General features: G+C 34.2%; 1 protein-coding gene across 2 annotated transcripts in view; it reads right to left on the bottom strand.

Moving 5' to 3' along the window:
- Window positions 1-5,054: 5,054 nt before the first annotated feature.
- The window catches only part of LOC149802232 (uncharacterized), a 39,752-nt gene continuing 22,580 nt past the window's right edge, over window positions 5,055-22,226 (bottom strand). The window contains exons 2-4 of one of the 2 annotated variants that reach the window (XM_089956661.1): window positions 16,570-16,691; window positions 7,915-10,237; window positions 5,055-6,101 (exon numbers count right to left, since the gene is read on the bottom strand). In XM_089956661.1, the coding sequence (XP_089812787.1) occupies window positions 6,015-6,101; window positions 7,915-8,157 (330 nt within the window). In that variant the 5' untranslated portion in view covers window positions 8,158-10,237; window positions 16,570-16,691 and the 3' untranslated portion in view covers window positions 5,055-6,014. The remainder of the gene's footprint in view (window positions 6,102-7,914; window positions 10,238-16,569; window positions 16,692-22,226) is intronic. The other variant, XM_089956662.1, reaches the window with a different exon arrangement.

The following is a 22,226-nucleotide window of genomic DNA, read 5'->3' as shown; positions in this document are numbered from 1 at the left end:
TCTGTTGCTACAGTCTGAACATTATCATTCTTTGTTTCATGAGCTTTCTCTCAAACTGTTACAACTGATTATTGTATGTAGTAAAGAATATTATAGACTTTCACTCAGCAACCTTATTTTGTACAATATAGTTATAATCTTTTCTTATTTATATTTATCAGAGAAATTTAGTAATTTTCTCACATCTATTATTCTCTTTCAATACTAGTTTCTTTCAAGCATGGAGTCATTCGAGATTTTTGGGAGATTTCCATTTATAGGTCAGACTGGTGGCCCGATAATGTGAAATTCCAGTCCCCTCATGAGAGACAAAAAGGAACATGCATTTAATATGCAGTACTTATTTGGTACTTTTTGCAATGCATGGGTGTAAGTGCAGACAGGCTACCACCCGTTTTTCTCAAAGTTTTGTAATAGTCTAGAGTATATCTGTCTGTCCATTAGCTATTACTACTTACCACTCAAAAGGCTATATATCTGATTTCAATTAAACTTTGTAAGATGATACTAATATTGGGAAAGCTCAGTGAAATATATATTAGGTGATTTTACATCACATTGTCTTAATATGTTAAACACAGATGAGTCCACAATTATGATCTGATTTTGACACCAAAATGTTTCTATGTTTATAGATATGGATGTGATGGTATGTGGGTTAGTCCTGTTGACCCACAGAGTCAGGATCAAATCTCTGTAGATTACCAATTAAAAAATCTCTAATCTGTATAATAGTATTTATTAATATTTATAAAACAGCTGCTTGTATCATCCTGCATTACTCTGCAAAACCCAATGATAACAATTTCCATTATGTTAGGTACATATTTGTAATTTCTCTATCTCTACAGATATATATATATATATATATATATATATATATATATATATATATATATATATATATATATATATATATATATATATATATATATATATATATATATATATATATATATATATATATATATATATATATATATATATATATATATATATATATATATATATATATATATATATATATATATATATATATATATGTATGTATATACAGTGGAGCCTCGTTAATCCAGACACATTCGTTCCCAGCGAATATGTCCGGATTAACGAGTTTTCCGGATAATTGAATCATGCATATTTTTTATTTTACGATATCATCACACCGTATATATGTACATGTATATGCTAGCTTTAAATATAATGTACTGTATATTCAATAATGAGTGAAAATAAATTAATGAATACATCTATTAATTTGTGTTTATTTCACATTATTATAACATGTGCTTGTACGTACATATACAGTAAACAGAAGTTTGGACAATTAACACATCACACTATGTTCATGTACATGTATGTACTGTACATACATTTATTATGTCAATTTCCTGAAGAAGTCTGTAACCTTTGTTTGCCTGGATTCTTTGGCGGATCTATCTGCAATGATTACTGATAGTGGCCATAGATTGTCAAGGGCTTCGCTATTGTGTTTTATGTCATCACTGGTGAAATTTGCTGACGTCTGCTCAAAATACGAAATTAATGTTGCTATACTGTCCTTGGCTTGGTTGATGGTAATGTCTTTTCCCTCGGGGTCGGTAGTGTCATCATCGTCTTCTTCGTTATCATTGTCTGGAACCTCATCTTTAGATACCAGAGTCAAAATGTCGTCATCGTTGAGTTGTTGCCCTTTCTCTTCCTTTTCGTCTATCCGTACGAATTCCTCGGCAGACATCTCAGTCTCGGTGGGAAGGCTTCTTATTAGATCTCTGAGCTCACTTAATGGCATGTCATCTCCGTCATCAATATCTTCGACATTAGTGGTTATTGTCGGTATGATCTGTACATGTCTAAAGCAGTTTGAGATTGTTGTTGGTGTTACTGAACCCCACGCTGTCATTACCATGTGTATTGCCTGCCTAATGTCCACAGTTTGAACCTTGCCTTGCTCAGCACAGTCAATGTAATGTCTAACCAGTTGTTTCTTGTAGTGGGCCTTGAATGCACGTATTATGCCATCGTCCATTGGCTGAATGTGTGTCGTTGTATTTGCCGGAAGGAAGTGTAGTTTTACGTTGCTTAATCGAACGTCCCCTTGTGTGTGGCTTGCAGCGTTGTCTACAAGTAAGATGACGTTGCGTTTGGCTACCCTCATCTGTTTATCGAATTCATTCAACCAGTCGATGAAAAGTTCTGCCGTCATCCAAGCTTTGCGGTTGTGTCTGTATCTCACATATGTGTCTGGATTATATGTTTTGCCAAAACACCTAGGTCTGTTGACCTTAGTTATGACAAATGGTTTCAATTTGATGGTCCCTGTTGCGTTCGCAGTGAGTGTCACGGTGATCCTATCCTTTGACTTTTTTTGGCCTTTAATGTTGTGGGTTGCTAAACTGTGGTTTGGCCCCAGTCGGAAAAACAATCCAGTTTCGTCCAGGTTGAATATGTTTTGTGGGTCGTAGTCTTGCAGTAGTCGCTTTAGTTCTTCTCTGCCGGCCTGCACTTTGTTCATGTCGGCACTCTCTGCTTCTCCCTCAATTTGCGTTTGATGCCCCGCCGATTCTTGAAGCGTTGTAGCCATCCATGAGAATAGGCAAAGTCAGTGGTGCCGAGTTGGTCTCTGAGTATCTTTGCTTTGGCAATGAGCATTTCATCGTTGACGGCGGCGTGGTGGGCCAACATGTCTGAGAACCACATGAATACGGCATCATCGACTTGTTGATATTTGGCATGGCGAGCGCGGGTTAGGTCTGCTGAGTCGGCAGGTACGGACAATCATTTGTCCTTGTTTTTTATAATGTCCGCAACTGTCGACATGCCAATGTCTAAGGAATAGTAAGCTATAATATGCTGGCGTATATCTTGAACTGTAGCTTTTGGGTGATCTTCTTTGTGCTGGCAAATCTTCTTTTTTATGCTGGCCGTATCTCTACTCGTCTGCGCTTGCTTGATGGTGTCGCCATAATATAATATATGTAAAAAGTACAACGAATACTAACTGTTATCTCCCAGTTAAATGCGTAATGGTAAACTAATAAAATGCAGTCATTTTTATAAGTCGTATTTTACAGTTGCTAATGATTGACGTCCCCATTTTATTCGAAAATGAAGCCCTATACTGTCCACAGCTTAGAAATGTCAACTGTATTTGTTACATACAATTGGTAAACAACAAAGAGGCTTAATGACACTTTTAATTTATTTACCATATGTTATGTCAAAAAGCGTGGACGATTTGATCCCAGTGTGTTTATTTAATTATTAACACCCCCGTCGGCGACTAGCTAAAACAGACATTGTTTATACAATCGCTGGTTACAATATGGTTAAGCTACTTAGTTATTGATAGTGGCCACAGATTCTCAAGGGCTTCACTACTGTGTTTTATGTATTATTCTTCTGATTGTATTTTCACATACGATTTTTCGAATTTTCTTATTTTTGGACAGATTATTTCCGGATTATCGAGACAAGTTTTAATGTAATTTTACACTTTGGTCCCCGATTTTGATTTCCGGATCCGGAACGCGGATTTCTTGATTAACGGAGCAAATTAACGTTTAGGAATACGGTTATGTTTGCAAACCTTTACATGTCTGTTTCTACAAGAATTACACCTTTATTATGTTTCAGCTAACTTATTTCAACTTGTTGATGCTGGAAAAAATAATTCCCTGATGAGCGAGCTCTGCTCATCTTTGTCTGCTGCGTTTTAACAAGCCATTGTATTGAATCATGTTCAGACCAGCACTTCACTTCCTATATCTGTGGCACATTGCATTCATTATTTTTTGTGTGAATGAAACATGTTCTTGATGCAATTTTTTTTTTATCACAATGATCAAGTAATATAACTATACATTTATGTAAAGTTTTATCAATAGATACATATGTACTAATGCATTTTATCTTTCTTTCCTTGTTTCTTAGCTCATCTCAGTTGATGATGTGAGGATGCTGCTTGAGAACTTCTGCCCAGAAGTGCGGCAGAAATGTCCAGATGCCGACAATCCAGAAGAATTGTTAACATTCATACTGCAAGAAGAGGCCAGATTAACAGCAAAATACAATTGTTTTTAAGGTGTGTGATGGCTGGAGAGTGGTTGGGTTGGGCTACGTACTAGTATTTGATGTAGCTAGCAACAAGTGTCTTGACTACTACATTTTTCCAGAGAGTGATACAAAAATTAATTAATTAATTATTTGTTATTTTTTATTTATTATTTAATTATTTCTTTCTTATTGTCACTGCAACTTGCGAAATGTGAAATAGTGATAGCATGGTGAAGCTGTGTATGTATTTGTGAAATGTGAAATAGTGATATCGTGGTGAAGCTGGGTATATATTTGTGAAATGTGAAATAGAGATAGCATGGTGAAGCTGGGTATATATTTGTGAAATGTGAAATAATGATAGCATGGTGAAGCTGGGTATATATTTGTGAAATGTGAAATAGTGATAGCATGGTGAAGCTGGGTATATATTGGTGTGTCTCAGTTGAATTTATGTCAGAACAGTTTTCAAGGTCAAAATTGTTTTCCTCCAGAAATAAATGCATGCCTAATTTTTAATTTTAGAACTAAAATTCTATTTAATTCCATACATGCCTGTTCATTATATAACCATATAACTGTATAATACTTGTTTTGGAATTCTGTGTTTCCTAATCTTTATTCTGCTGCTTTCTTGTTAATTAAAAATGAAAAATTACTAAGTATTGTGATTTGGGAAACATTTTATAAGGTCGATCAGTCCTAACACTAACCTTCTAATGCTAAGCTCCAAGCGAGGCAGCCATTTTTATAAGTCTATGATTCGGCCTCCCGCATCCGAGGCGGACGCTCTAACCACTAGGCCACCAGAGCGGTTTTGTATAATTATAGGAAATGAAACCTTCACATAATTTTAAAGTCCTTTTTATGACCCCTTTATGTCACATCATGAAAAAACTTTCTCAAAATATTGGCAAATATTTCCTGAACATAGAAAGAGAAGGGAGGGATAGATAGTAATATAGATGAAAATATAACGAATAACAACCAATTCAAACTGGTTTGTATTTTATATATTTTATAGCTTTTAATTAAATAATTGCAACACAGAAGGTGCATACACTATGGCAATACATATCTTACAAAACAGAGTTCAGAAGGCAATCACCATAATAATAAACAAACTTGGAGTCTACTGACATGCTAATATCATTAAAACCAGTTGTCGCACTGACTCAATGCAGATAAATTAATCTGGAAAAATATGAGGATGGACCGCATGTGCCATGTACAATGACTAGATTTGACATAATTACACCGACAACTGTGAAAGGCAAAGGAAATGTGTGCCATTTATATGTTTCATATTTGAAAACTTGTACTACATTCAATTTCATGCTAACGACTATACAAAGAACAAAACCTCTGAGAAAAAATGTTAGACCAGATGAAACTGACCACATGCACATTCCTGTATATACATAGGAAAAGACAGCCATTATACACATCTCTCCAGCAATGATGGCTTTCATAAAACATTACATATACATCATTATAAATTTGATATCTCAACTAAACTATTTTGCACTAAAACATCTGCTTATAACACATGCACACATGAATCACATATCTTTGTTTCTCTCTATAAAATGCCAAAAGAACGGACCCTTATTTGTGAAAGTGAAGAATATTACAATACAAATCAGTACATTTTTCTGAGCTACAAGTTTCTCAGTACACTGTAAATAATAATCCTTTGTAAAATTTTGATCATTGAAAATGTCACTAATGCCGACTGTTGGAACAACTTAAAAAATATGAATAAGAATGAAATAAGTTTTGTAAACTGAAATTTGCGTTTTAGTCATATTTTAATTCAGATTCGGTATAATCATCTTTTGCCCTCTTATATTTAAACAAAATTAATTACGAGCTTTCATTTCCTTGTTGCAGGTCCATAGGAAGAAATGCATGAACATTGTGTTGAGTCATGTATGACAGCGAGGCGTTCAGCTTCTTCAACTTGGAATTATCTTGTCCCACAATCTAGGTTTTGACACTTTTGAACTTGGGATACAGTTTTGACTCATATCCCATGGAGCAGCCTGAAATATGCAAATGAAGCTCTAACCTTTTAAAATATAAGAAACAAAAATGTTTATTTAAAAAATATTCTGATAAAAAGATATTTCTCATATTTGATAAATAAAATTAAAAATGGTAGTAAGTATGCTTATAAATGTACTGAAAGTTGGAAACAAATTGCAGCAAACAATTACCTTAGAAATATAAAATTAAAAGTTGACAATTTTTTTCTTAACAGTAAGACACAGGATTTTCAATCAGTCAGGGACCATTAATTTTTAACTGAAAAGTGTACCAAAATGAACATTGAGGAGAGTGCTCAAATGGATATCCCATGATGCTCTTTTCTCATGATATTATTGCAAACAAATTAAACACCTTGCAAATAACTGTTACAATGCCAGCACAATGTGAAAAAAATAAAAAAACATGGCAAAGTTTATTGTTACCAGTAGTTGCAAATTTAAAAGATTTTAACATACAAAATAATGATACATCCAGATTTAATGTTATACAACTTATTTTGAAGATGATGGCAATCTTACCAACTTTTGAAAAACTTTGGTGACAACTATGTACACTAAAGTAAGTATGAAACTAGTTCTTATAATCAACAACATAATCGCAACTAAAACTACATTCGAAACGGGGCCCCGAGTGGCCATGTGGTCTAAAGCTCTCTCCGTTACGGATCACTGCCATCTCACCTTTGTCTGCGTGGGTTCGAGTCTAGGATTCGGCTAATGTGGGTATGTGAGAAAGCTTGCCAGTAGCTTCTCTTGGGTCGTTGGTTCTTCCAGGGGTTTTCCTGGGTTCTTCCTCCACCATTAATACTGGCCGCCATGCATAGCCTATCATGTGCTGAAAAATGGCGTTAAAACCCCACAGCAACAACACCATTCGAAACAACTAAAAAAACATGTGTTGTTCATATTAGGTCATGTGAAGGAATATAACTAAATGATATGCATTTACATAGTGATGCAATTAATAGTTTCCAACCCTAAAAATCATCAATACATGAGCAAAATCAGAATGAAGAACATACAATTGCAGTAACATACAGGTAAAAATGCATTGCCAGTATGTATGGTTAAACCAATGCAAAGCATCAACTTCAAACTGTGTCCTTGCAAAGAAAACAGGATCTCTATTGAGACAGTAAGCATGCAAGTTGCAGGCATTTTCATAAATTACTGCCTCTGGAGCAAATGAAACAAAAACAACATAAAATAATGACGCCAAGGAAAGATACATTCATCATGCTTTTTTATTGTTTAATTTACCTTATTGACTGTGATACCATAATTTCTTAGCATTAGTAAACGCACATATAAATGAATTATATTGTTAAACAAACTAAAGCATATTGTATTTTCAACATAATTAAAGCCCGTTTTCTTATAAGCTTGTCCAATTGTAATAAATTTTAATTATGGCCAATGTAATTTAAATAACTTTTGCTCCTGTTGGTGGGATATGTAATCAAAAACTCTTAATAAAACATTCCAATTTTCAGATACAACAAAGACACAACAAAGTCCAACCTTGTTAAGAAAAGTATGTATCTTAAACATCAAAGATTGAAAACAAAATGTATAACCAGAATGGCTAAGAACCTTCAAATCTTGTTTTAAGGAATGTGAATGGAATATTTGGTGACTCCATCGATTTCATGATCTGGAACCAATACCAAAAACCTGGGGCAAAAACCCAGCACATTACAAATTGGACAGATTATGGTGTTAACAAAATATGGATAGATTACAAAAACTGCGGGCGCTTATATAACAGAAGCATGTGCCTTTTGTGTTTCTTGCTGCAAAATGGTACCTCTCCTTTCTTGCCATCCAGCTGATATTTTCCCCTCCTACACAGTTCTGACAGAGCTGGGTAAAAGGCATCTCTGGATGCAGGTCCAGTTGGAGGTCCTGTATCCTGACCCTTGCAATCTTCAAAAGTTGTCTTGACCTTGCAGATTATCTCCCTCAGTGCTGTTTTCAGAAATGAAGGAATGTCATCTATAGTTTGCAGCATATCAAAGAGCACGGGAGAGTGTTCTTGGAGCACCTTCATCTGTGGCAAAGTTATCTTTTCTTTGTCAATATTTTCTCTGACAAATCAGTATAAGTATAATGAAAAGTGCCACATACAGGGGATGGGCTGGACAGCAGCTTCGTCAGTTTTGAATATTCATCAGGGCATTTATCAGTGCTTCCTGTGAAAAAATGGTAAGATTACATTTTTATTAGCTTTGTCTGCTAAACAAAACATATTTAACATAACACATACTTAAAATTTTGTCATCAAAGCAAACTTCTAAATCAGACAGGGACAAGTAAATGTCATCAATTTTACCATAAACCAATGAAAATGTTGTATCACCACTAGTGTCGTCCTAATTTTGTTCATTGATAGCGATCAATGCAGCGGAGGCATTAAAAATAAATTTATATGACTTTCTAAATAGCCTCATCTATTGTGAATTGCTGGATATATACTAAACATTAAAAAAATTGGCAACACTGGCGTATAGTATACAATTTTCTATGAATAAGGGCACAATCAAACCAAATTGAATCCAATAATTTAGTGTTCTGGACACAATATAAATAGAAATAAATGTGACATACAAAACTTTAGTAAGTCAGAAAGAATGATTTTGTGGCAATTCTTGAATTTAAATCGGTGCAGTGAACATGTAACCAATTGTATTTTAATGAATTGTTGCAAATGATACAAAACTGTTTGTGCTAAATATAGTTACTTAAACAAACATATTTGCCCAAAGTACTCTATGTCTGGAAGCAATGAGGGCTGATGTTTTACATGCAAGGACTTCATGGTATCAATGTCCTCTAAATTTCCTTTCACATAGCTGAAAACATTTCCGTGGTTTGGTTTACTGTCAATGAATACCCTATCCTTGTGAATATTACGATACAAATGGAGTCTGTAAAAACAGTATTTTGTTCAAACTGTAAAATCTGGACATCGACATGTATGCTACTTCATAACATATCAAGTGGCAGAAAGTACATGTCAGTGCGACATTTAATTTGCATACGAATTAGGGCCTATTCCCTTGACCAGAATACATATACATCTGGTTAGTATGCGAGCTTGCTGCAAAGGAGATAATTGATCCAATCAATGCAATCAAGATGCAAATATTCCTATACCCAATTTATGAGTAAATAGGCCATGATAAATGAATGAAGGGTCAAAATGACAGGGCATATTTATCAATCTACACCAATAATGAAATTTCCCCAAAATATTATGCAGTTCATATAACTGTAACTTCAGAGATGTGGCAGGAAAGAAAAAGACATATCTACTTACAATTTTTAGTTCTCTTCATACATTTAATTCATTTATGTATAAAAGTATAATTGGAAACTATAAATTTGTCATAAAAATTAAATACTTGTGCACAGACAATTAAGAAAAAAATAGAAATAACTGTGAACTTTAACAAATCTGTGGATCTGGAATCTTCTTTTTCTAAGATACGTCTCATTGCAATATATAACATTAAGAGGGTTAATAAATATTTTATATTTTTGTTATGGCACTTGTATCATGTTAATGGCTATATTGTGCAGAGGAAATGGGAGCAAAATACCTTTAATAAGGACATACAGATGCTCCAAACCCAGTCTGGCCTGAGCAGGTAATGAAACACATGACCCTTGGATTACAAGAACCCAACTTAAAAAACTGAGCTACTATGGCTCTCTATTTATACGATATTACAGTGATAATAAATAGAATATATCTGCTACTAATGAGATCTAAGAAGGGTATAATGATTAATGCATAACAGAAATGATGAAAAATATACCTCTTCAATATTTTATTTCTTGTCAATAATATTGTAACATTATACTATAAGCTGAATTAGAGGCTGTGATATTTTTTAGGTGTTTTGTTTAAAATGATCAATGTTATACATCCCAATAAGAATTAGCATGTTACTTAAATTTTCCCCAACTATGTGATACTCATCTGCCAGATAAAATGAGTCCAGTATCATCCGGGTAATTGACATGAACCTTTCTGTAATCCGGTGAAGTGCCATCCCATATTAAAACCTTTGGTGATCTCCTACACATGTGATTCATGCATATGAAGCCATCGTCATAGCTGACATCTAGCAGACCAAGAAATGAAAACCAAACAAGAAATGAAATTAAACTAAATCTAAAGAATGTGCATGGAAACTTTTTACAAAAGTCAACATTTTCAACATCCTGATGATGCAAAGCCCACACACTGTAAAATGCAACATAAATAAACTGGAACATGAAATCTCTCAACACATCATAATGTACAAGGAATCGTTCCATATTGAGTACACATTCAGTTTGCCCATCATAATGTACAAGAAATCGTCCCATACTGAGTACACATTCAGTTTGCCCATCATAATGTACAAGAAATCGTCCCATATTGAGTACACATTCAGTTTGCCCATCATAATGTACAAGAAATCGTCCCATATTGAGTACACATTCAGTTTTCCCATCATACGGAAGCTTCCCATCACAATCTGGAATTGAGCACAATCTAAAATAGATTGATAACAATAAAATGAAAAACTGAATGTTTCTAAGGTCATTGTGATATAAGATACTAAGAACTGTCCAGTAGTGTAATTGCAGTGGCAGCAGGTACGGTCATGCTGTTGGGACCATTCGTCCTGGGGGCCCAGCCCAAATAAGAAACAATTAATTGACAGTAAAGGAGGGGAGCCAGTACAAAAAGTTTGCTGTGGGGCCCATGGTGAGTTAGTTACAACATTGGAACTGTCTCTATTGCCCAATTGTGGTTTAACATTAATGACATCATCTTATAAAGTAAAGCTACAGTTAGCCCAATATCAACATCTTGCTTTCTGTAAATGACTATGTAATTCGGCTTTCAGAATTTCCAAACATATGAAGGCTTCAACCTGCTTTTGTTTTCATAACCAAATTATTTATATGTACATTGGTCCTAACTAATTGGTACTATTAAAGAACAGCCTTAGAACATCTATCTTACATGTCTTTCACGTTTTGTTGTTGTTGTAGGGTTTAACGCCATTTCTCAGCACAAGATAGGCTATACATGGCGGCCAGTATTACTGGTGGAGGAAGAACCCGGAAAACCCCCGGAAAGAACCACCGACCCACGATAAGCTACTGGCAAGCTTTCTCACATAACCACATTAGCCGAATCCGAGACTCGAACCGACGCAGACAGAGGTGAGATGGCAGTGATCCGTAACGGAAAGCGCTTTAGACCACTCGGCCACTCGGGGCCCTTCTTTCACGTTTTCAAACAAGCATCGTCAAATTAGAATATGAATTAGAACACTGCTTTTCATTTCATATTCAATATGAGTGTTTGGTATGATTTTTTTTCAAAGCTGTTCACACATAATTAGCAGTTTAATGACAAATACCTACATCTGATTCTCTGAAGGACTTCTAAAAGTAAGCATGTTCATCTGACAGCATATATAGAGAATGTTACAAACGTATCAGTGTCAAATAAATGTTATCTAATGAGTTGAATAGTTTCAATTTTTTGTGAGTATTGGCAACCTAGTGACTGAAACTGTTCAATAATATTCATACATTTCAACTGAAACAAAACCAAACATAAGGGTCTATGTTATAATAGGCTGTGGGGTACTGAATGTTTCATGCAGAATAACTGTGATAATTCACTGGAGTCAATTGCGATTATTTCACTGCCATGTCGATAAGAAGATAAACTCAAAATTCAAAGTTACTCTTAGATACTTACATGGCCAAGTGGTATTGATGGACACCTGTCAAAAGTTGGTCTTTCAAAGTTCAAATCCAACATGAAGTGAAGTATTTGTTGTTGTTTATGTGCCATATTTCTTTGAATTGGGAAGGAAAATTATATGACTGTTTATATTTTCTGTACGAAAAATCACAAAACAAAGCAGAACAAAAACAAAAACCATGGACATCAAGTTAAAAGCCTGCTCTTTCAATTCGTTACATAATAAACCTTGCTAGCCAATTTGTTTGAGAATAAAATAAAAAGTAACTTTGCTTGCAATGATTGAATAACAGTTATATTACATCTCATGGGTGAATAACTTAAGTGAAATATATCGATTATTAACAGATTTCAAGCTAATATCTTCTACATATTTGTGACATGACGAAAAACCAGTTTCGTAAAAAGACTTTGATATAATACACAAAAGCCAGACATTACATATTTGGTGTACATAACATTACCATGTCAATTGTGACATCATGGGGTGTTTTGAGACATATTCCAGATCCAAACTTAGAACTAAATAATATAATACTCATGTGATAATTATATAGACTGTAAAACTAAGATAGCTGTAAAATGAGTACTAAATGGCAGTAGCTAAGATATACTCAAAGAGCTTCTTTTAGGAATATGCCATGAAATGTTACTTTTTCACCTACATAATTCAGTGTTGATAACCAAGCAAGTACCAAGACCAAGAGATCCGTACTCTACAAAGAACAGTATCATAATTGGTTCGTATGTGACAAAACATAATGCACAATTGGTAAACTCGATCAAAGTATTTTGGACATTGATCTTTCTGGTTACAAAGAAGTCATGTTTAGCTTTCTTTCAATCTGTTAAAATACAATATTTTAACACTGATGTACAGATAAAGTTAATGAACAAAAATGAATAATGTTATAGATAGCCTCCATTAATGAACAAAGGGAACAAATTATGACTAACTGTGAAAAGAATAATAAATTATGCATGAACCTAAAAACACGCGAGGAATATAATATGAAGTAAATTTATTTGCATAAAAAGACAATTTGAAATATTATAATGAACAATGAATAAAAGACATTAGACAAACAAGAAAATTATTTTACATTAAGGCTGGTATAATGGTGAGGTGAAGAATAAGAAACAACTTATGCATTGTTAATCGTTGTATTTAGAGCCTTCTTTGTTGTTTTCAATTTTGTTATGGCGTTTAACGCCATTTTTCAGCAAATGATAGGCTATACATGGCAGCCAGTACAACTCTTGCAGATGAACCTGGAGAACACCTGGAAGATCCACCATCCGCTAAGAAGCTACTTAGAAACTTTTTCGTGTACCTGCGTTGGCCAAGCCCGAGACTCAGACCCACACAGAAAAGAGGTGAGATGTAACAGTGAATACTTTAGACCACTTTGCTACTCAGGGTTCCAGAACCTTATTTACAATTTCAACAAAAGTTTACTGTTAATTACCTTCTGTGCTTCAACTTATATAAACTGGTAGTTCATGAAACACAGGTCTCAAAGCATTGATATGGATGCAGGGTGGATGCAAAGACTCTATATCTTAAAGTAATAAAGTCAGTATTTGGAAACCAGTCCTAACACAATGCATGTAATGAGTTTAACAGAACTGGACTTAATTCAAGATCTTACAATGTTACAGTTCAGGATAATAAAATGAAAATACTTCATCAGTCTGTGTGTTTTTATCCTTATATAAGCTTCATGTAATAAACAAAACAAAAATATCATCATTTATAGTTTTCAATGCTACAGTCCTTAAGGACTCAGTATTACCTAAGAAATATTAGATTCATTAACTAATTAATTTATGGTATTTTCATGAATAAAATTGTAAGAAACTGAATTTATTTTACTACGAATTCTGATCGTTTATATGTAGGCACAACAAATTAAATGTATTACATTATGTTAACAAAATGCAACAATAATTACATATGTTTACAAGTATCTTATATTTAATGTATTATACTGTAGTGTTTCGAATCAGGTTTATTGTAATATTTAATTCTAAATATTTGTTTACTTGACCAGTAAAAGTCATTTTATCAGTACTGGGGTAAATGTATATATATATTTAAAGATTTAATAGTAATCATGGAACCTCATAATGGCATAATTTTCTTTTCGAGAAAAGTGCATACTTTTATGGCCTTTTTTACATGTGTATTGAACTTGTAATCTACACAAGTTTTCGAGAAAAATGTCATGGGAATGAGAGATACCAGATCTGTATTTGTTTCTTCGCATCATAAAATATTGAGTCATTTAACCTATCGTTGTTGCCAGATGTCACTCTGTGTTGCTGTTTTGTGTTCAACACCATTTCCTTGTGCAAGAGAGGACAGACATGGCGACCAGTATAACTGATGGAGGAAGAATCCAGGAGAATCCCAGTAAGGACCACCAGCCCAGAAAAAATAGTGGCATCTTTCTCACATAATCACAAAGACAGGGCGCAAGACTCAACACCATGCAGAGAGAGGTGAGAAAATAGTGATCTGTAAAGGTGAGCACTTCAGACCACTTGGACACCTGAGGCCCCTATCACAAATACAGTATCAAATCTGACTAAATTGTAATCCTTTTTGAAGAAAAAAAAAAAAAAAAAATATATATATATATATATATATATATATATATATATATATATATATATATATATATATATATATATATATATATATAATCATTTTTGGAAAAAAAGTAAAATAGTTCAAATCAAATAAACAATATTTCAAAGTTTTATTTTGCACAAAGAACAATGAAATTCATCCGATATTCTAGGAGTAAAACCTAATTTTAGAGTATTGTTACTGTCATCCCATCCAGCCACTGCAAAAACTTCCATTCTGTCGTTCAATTATTGATATGCTTGTTCATGTTTTAATGTGTGCCAGTAAAAGCATCCTTCATCTTCTCCATCTGGTGCAATATGTATGTCTCCTAAGATAAAGGTCTGAAAATAATCTTGTAAAGTGTTACATATAAATTTAGATATGTCTCCTAAGATAAAGGTCTGAAAATGATTTTGTAAAGTGTTACATATAAATTTAGATATGTCTCCTAAGATAAAGGTCTGAAAATGATTTTGTAAAGTGTTACATATAAATTTAGATATGTCTCCTAAGATAAAGGTCTGAAAATGATCTTGTAAAATGTTACATATAAATTTAATTTAACAAATCATATGGCTCAAGCATGTAAAGGATAAAATGATGAATAAGCAAATATTCGGAAAAATAAATTATGTGTGTCCAAAGGACTGGAATTCCTGACACTCACCTCTGTTATGAATAATTAAGAAGAAAAGAAAATCAAGTGAGTCAACGAAAGCACATGCAACATGTTCAGATGAACTTAATTAACGACTGCAACATTTCTGAGCCATTAAACAATAGATGATATATATATATATATATATATATATATATATATATATATATATATATATATATATATATATATATATATATATATATATATATATATATATATATATATACAAGAGACGGTTCCAATATGGTTGATAATTCTGAATTGTGTATTCTAGTTCCATGTGGAGATATTGTCTCCCTCTTAACATGAACAGGTCTCCTCCTCATAGGAATTTTGTCAAGGCTGTATGGGACAGTGCCACCAAGAAAGATAGGATCTCTGTATAACTCTGTTCTACATTTGTACTGCACAGGCTAAAAATGAAACAAAGTTATGATGCATCTGACAAAACAGAATCTTCATAGATGGGCTCAGCTATTATTATGTGAAAGTCACATGTGTATTTGTTCATTAAGTCATATACTTTATATGCCATTCAACATTTAATCTTATGATTCAGTCTCGTACCATTTTCCACTGAACAAAATAGAATATTGTATGGCTGAAGACCAGAAATGAAAATATACAGTCCACACCTGCATAATGACCACCTGCCTCAAGGATAATCCTTTCATCTTCATCCAGGGTCTGATTTGCTTTTCTCTCCATTTAAACTTCACTGACACAGCACCTGCCTTAACCAGCTAAATGAATTTTCCCAATGTTGACATTTGCTCAAGAGAGATTGTATAGTAATTACTTAATGACCAAAAATGTAACCATAAATAAAGCAAAGTTTCGGAAAAGAGCAAACAGTATCGCTGATCAGTGTATTATATTTTGTTTTCAATTATTAAAAAAATAAAATTATACATACAAAAACCATGTTATAAATATATTAGAAAGTTTCATCTCCAACTAATTTACAAATTGTTTTCAGCACCCCACAGCTCTTTTAGTGAGGGATTTTACCCATCCTACCTGACAATGCATTCTTTACTGAATTCTTTGCTGAAAGGATCTCTTTCAAAACAAAGAGACTCTACTGCACTCATAAGTTCTAGTATGTTAAACACATGATACCAATACATATACTAACCTATTTTTAAAACAGAATTAAATGCAACAACTTTTGAACAATAAAATATGTTACAAGGTGTTATAATTAGAATGCTCAAAGAAATGACCTAATGATTAGGGTTGCAAAAATGCAGTAGAAATCATTACTTTTTCTCAATGAAAGAATTTGAATGGCGTGAATTTATAAAGATACCCTAGACACACTTGGCCTATATACTCAATGAAATGCATGACAAATTAACATCAAGTATTAAAACAAACTTACCTTGGAATACTTGTCTCCACTAGCAGACATTTTCAGGAATCTGACAAGGCAAAATGATCATATATTCTCATAAAAGGTGTCCTCTTCTACTTAATTTTGTCACCGTAGTTGAGTCTGCACACCTAATATAAATTTTAACACAAACTGCAGGTGAAGTTAGCAAAGAAATCTGAAATAATGAGATGCTCTCAAAAATTCAATTGATTGAGCTGTTTATATAATTATATCCTTTTTGAAAAAATGGTCTGTATAAAGGCACATAGACAACATCGTACAATCTGAAAGACCTACTGTGTTAGAATATTTTATATCAATTATGATGAAGTGGAGCAGAGTGATTTCTGAGAAGTTGTGTATTCAAAATCTATGTTAAAGTATACTTTTGGACGATATGAACCTAAAGGTGTGATAAAGTACATTCCGGATTGAATTTATTATGCTGTAATGTCACAATGAAAGTTGTGCATGTGATAAAACAAAATTCATACTACCCTATATTGTGATGATTAAATCTGACACTCTTTTTTGTGCCTATTTCTGCCACAATTGTAACAGTCGACAGCGGTAGATAAGTTTCATCTGGAAGTTTCTTGATGACAGCTAAGGTGCAGATCAGTCAATAATCTGGACAGACAAGACTTTGGTTAAAAATAATTACCATGAGATCGTTGTGGTTTCCTCTCCTACACGTTTCTATACATTTTTTTCTTTTAGCGTCTTGTAAGTACGCGGCTTGGCCAGTCAACTTCCAGCGAACCAATGAGAATCCGGAGCTTTATCCGGTGCTTGTATTGGAATTTGTTTAATATTATACCTCTTCAAATTCATCTATATGAGGTTCTGACCAATTACTTTTCCCGGCGGTGGGGGAGGGCGCTTTACTTTAATTTGGAGCTGAGATGTATTAATATCATTTGCTTTATCTCAAGATATTTACTGTTTTTATCCAATTAATATAACGGATGTAATATGGTGTTATTTGGCTATACATCATAGCAAGATGTTTCTTCCAGATATGGACAGGGTGAAATGAAATTTAAAAGAATGTCAGGTTCCAGCCCCAAAAGATTAAATTGTTGGTCCCTCGCTAATACAGCTGCTTTATACCGTGGTAAAATTGTTCGTGGTACCCAGCTCATGTGTGTGTGTATGTATGTGGGTGGGTGGGTGGGTGGGTATGCCCGAGTATGTTAGTGACCTATCAACTTTAATTCAGGAAACAGATGATCGATCGATAGATTGATTGATTTGTTACGAAATATAAGTATAAAACTCTAAAACTCTGCTGAATCTCCACATTACACTGTTTGAGGGGGGCCCGAGTATCCGAGTGGTCTAAAGCGCTCACCGTTCCGTATCACAGCCATCTCACCTCTGTCTGCGTGGGTTCGAGTCTCAGACTCGGCTAACGTGGGTATGTGAGAAAGCCTGCCAATAGTTTCTAGTGGGTCGGTGGTTTTTCCCGGAGTTTTCCCGGGTTCTTCCTCCACCAGTTATACTGGCCGCCATGTATAGCCTATCTTGTGTTGAAAAAATGGCGTTAAACACTACAACAACAACACTGTTTGAATTATATATGAAGAGGTTGCTAAAAGTGAATATTGTTCAAACGGACACTGAAAAGCGGTTCAAACGAGAAACCTCCATGAAGTAAACAAATTTCAGTATTTCACTGTCAAAACATTAAGAAATTCAATGAACAAATTCGCTTGGATATGGGCGAGCATATGCAAGGACTAGTAAGAATAACAACCGAGATTGCTCGACGTAAACACATATTTCTTGGAAAACTTTGTAGCTCTCCAAATCGTGTTATCTTGAAACTGCTATTTACTACGCCTCTATTGATGTTTTTCCATCGCACGTATTCTCAACAACATGGTCATAATCCCCCTATTTCGTGTACAGTTCAAAAGTATGAGATAACCGACTTCCTCTCAAATGTCATAAACAGACATATATCCCAAACAAACTTTAACAGAAGACAGTAGCTTATAAAACTATTCCCAAGGAGGTAGATTGTTGAGAAAGGATAAATAGTATTATGAGTTCTTGAGATTCCGACTTCTTTATATTCTATCTGTCCAATATATGGCCTCCAGTATACCATCTACTTCGACAATTTGTGACCTTGGCGTTTATTCGAGACATGTCGCGAATGATTTTCACAGGTATACGTAAATTACAAGCATGGAATTTGTACATCTTAAAATTACCAAAGAGGACAATATCTAAATATTGTAAGAAACTTAAATACAAGCTGTTTAATTGCGAGTCTACCTCATGAACGCAGATCTTCATATTACGTCTCGAAATTAATTTTGACTGTAATATTTATTATTCACTGCATTTGTATGGGAAAATATGAACGTGTTTTTCGGATGGAGTGCTGCACGACCTTGTGAGTGCAGTATATCTATCCGACAAAACAAGTTCATATTTTCCCATACAAATGCAGAAATCTTTTTATTATATGCTCATTTTCTTATTCTACCAAAGACTTACTTATATACATAAAATACACTACAAGAAACAAAGTAATTGAATGTATGCCGTATTCCAAAATAAATACACAAGCACAGATTCATCATTACACAACAACAACATTATTAATGCACACATAACTCCGCCCAGATAAATTTGAACTTAGTCGCGACCTAGACATAATTTTCGATAAAAAATGGCGTTTTCGTCTACTTAAAATTTAAATTTTGAGTCCTATTGTATATGAATGCGCATTGCAACAACTTTTCCATTTGATCTGGAATGAATAGATTTTAGTATTTTTGTCTATTCTACGAAATTTAGTGATTATGGACTGGATTCATCTGTGAAAATTGTACATGAAATACATCGGATTGAATCAGCTCGGGAGAAGCGTGTTGACATCTGCAAGCGTGTTTCTGTTCTGTCATTGAATGTTTGAAATCATGACGTGGGAAAAATATGAAGTCTTTCAATTGCAATGACCAAAAAGACGCTATTGAATTTAAAGTGTATTTCATTTTGAGTGCAGTAAGGAGGCTGTAATTGAACTTGAAATATAGTCGAAATTACAGTACAATTTGAAATGTGTAATCAAGCTTGAGAACTCATGACATGGCTCATGTAATTCGGATTTGCAAAGCTAAGAAAGTACATTCTGAGGAAATTCAGGATGTAAAACTGTAAGTTTATTATTTGCCATTCTTTTTACCAGCTAAAGGAGACAGTATATGCCTTGTAACTTGCATGTTATTTGTAGGTACCCAGTAATTTTATGAAATCTGGCGTCTATTGCCAAAATCTGAAACATTGTATCAAAAATGTTAACACAGAATGTAGCAAAGCAGCTGGTATGTGGCAGTCCACGAAACATCTGCTTTAGTTCATTCAGAAACAAACTTAATCAACCAAAACGTAAAGCGTCTGCTACACTAGTGTACATGATTTGTTTACAAAGTAGTTCCTAATACACTATTGGGCACACGTGTCCTGCACGTGAGTGCAATATGAAGGTGTGCAATATCGTAAAATACTGAACGATTCTGACAATGTAAAGTTAACAGAGAAAAAAATGAGCATATAATAGTCTGTGATATCTCTTGAAAGTAGCATCTTATTATTCTGTGATATGTCTTGGGTGTTTCATCTTATTATTGTGTAAATCTCTTGGATATATCATCGATATGTAAAACCAAAATCAAAATAGTATTATCATGTATATCCTTTCTTTGAAGGTTTGTGAGAAAATGATTTATGTATATGAATCACGTGTCCATGGGGCGGTTGTGACATCAGTAGTCCAATTGGCAGATAATATCTCCGTAGCCTACTTCGTTTTTTTTATGCATTAATCGGTTTTGCATTAAATGAAGCCATGCTGGTATCATTGAATCTAAATAAATTTCCGATAATTGTACGAGGTTTAGACAGCAAATTTTTATTTTAAGGGCCATATCCGAAGTTTAAACACGAGCATAACAGTCGGTCTTTGAAAAAACATGCCACGCTTTCCGGTTGCAACTGTCAATTACGTACCCTGTTTTATGCATTTCCCTTCAATTAAGTGATATATAACATCATTTAAAAGATAAATAAAGTTTTTGCTGATTGCACAAACTTTAGAAAAGCTAGAAGCCATATCCAAGAACTACTAAAGATCAACAAGTCTCTGTCTGATGGGAAGGAAAATGTTTGGTGCAGATGTGTGGAACAGCGCTGAAACGTGTCCTTAAAATGTTTATAAACTGGCCTGATATTATAGTGAAAATGTCATCACAAAATGTGGATTTATAACAACTCATGAAAGTCAAAATTATCTCGATTTAAAACATCTGCTGAACGCTTATCACCTGTTTTATGTCGTATATGCAATTACCGGTAGCTTTATATCCCCGACCCGTTAGCCACCGCACAAGCATCAAGTCTCTTTACGTGGGCACTATCCGTGTCGTGCATATGAAAAGGGTAAGGCGAGACATTAAAATGATTAGTGGGGGAAATTCTGTATTATGTATGTCTCTGCAATAAATGTAAAACTTCAATATCAGCATGTCATGCAACGACGTGATCTACAAGTTCGTCCAGTTCTTCAGCAGTTGTCCGTATTTTCACACCAATTCCTGACATAAACGGAAACATAGGTTATGGCCGTGTACACTGTTCTTCAAAGAAACTTTCCATCTGTTCCATCTGGTTTGAAAGAACAGAAAACCAGCTGCAATAAAGGAATGCCTCTTATCTGGAGGATGCAATAAATACAAAATATTTTGTATTTACCTACCAGCGGCAGTTTTAGAGTTGTGCGAGCCCGATGCAAAATGAGGACAACTGGCCCCCAGAAGATAATTTCTATATCACTAAAGAAAATATATGAAATATTAGTAGAACAATACAGGCTTGTTTTCAAAGTCTAATTTATTTTTATATAGTCCTCTTTAATTATAACCTGTTTTAAACAAAATCCAAAATTTCCCCACGCCCTCCCAGCTTGCGAGCCCGGTGCAATTGCACCTTTCGCACCTCGCTAAGGAAGCTACTGCACCTACACCCCTTCCATTTACAAGTAAAATGTTACCATTAATATGGTTGAAACACCTGAGCTCTCAGTCGATGCAGTGCACTCTTTGCTCAACAGTTAACATCCAGCGAAATAAACAGAAAATATTCCAGTTATTTTATATCCTATGATTAAAGATGTCAGGTGCTCTCTTCAGTGTACAAAACACTACGATGCCCTCCGCCCCACCCCAATAATAAAAAATAAATTTGGCTTATATCGCCACATGGAACTTTAAAAAACGTAGTGAAGAGTTGCAGCTGCAGAAACTTTTTGGGCTTGTATCGACACTGCCCTGGATGAAACTGCACCTACCGTTGCTTTAGTTCATTCCAGTTCATTGTGCAGCTATCAACAGCATATGTTCCCACACCTTAGTTATAACAAAAATAATCTTTTAAAGAACCCAGCATTACTGACCGGATTTATTTGTATAGGTGGTGTGCTGGTGATGAGTCATGAGCCAGATTCACTATCTTGGTTCATACACATATTCATTAACTAATGTTTATGCTTCATCTATGCAATTGAAGATGCACATTGATTTCATTATTCTCTAATTGTCGCTTAGATGGAACTTTTTAATTCGCTTATATTGTTTTCTGTTAGTGATAAC

The sequence above is a fragment of the Sinohyriopsis cumingii genome, chromosome 4 (genome assembly GCF_028554795.1).
Source record: "Sinohyriopsis cumingii isolate HCF-2022 chromosome 4, ASM2855479v2, whole genome shotgun sequence".
In the NCBI taxonomy this organism is placed as follows: domain Eukaryota; kingdom Metazoa; phylum Mollusca; class Bivalvia; order Unionida; family Unionidae; genus Sinohyriopsis; species Sinohyriopsis cumingii.
The sequence above is the reverse complement of the archived record's forward strand: the minus strand, read 5'-3'. Positions and strand labels throughout refer to the sequence as shown.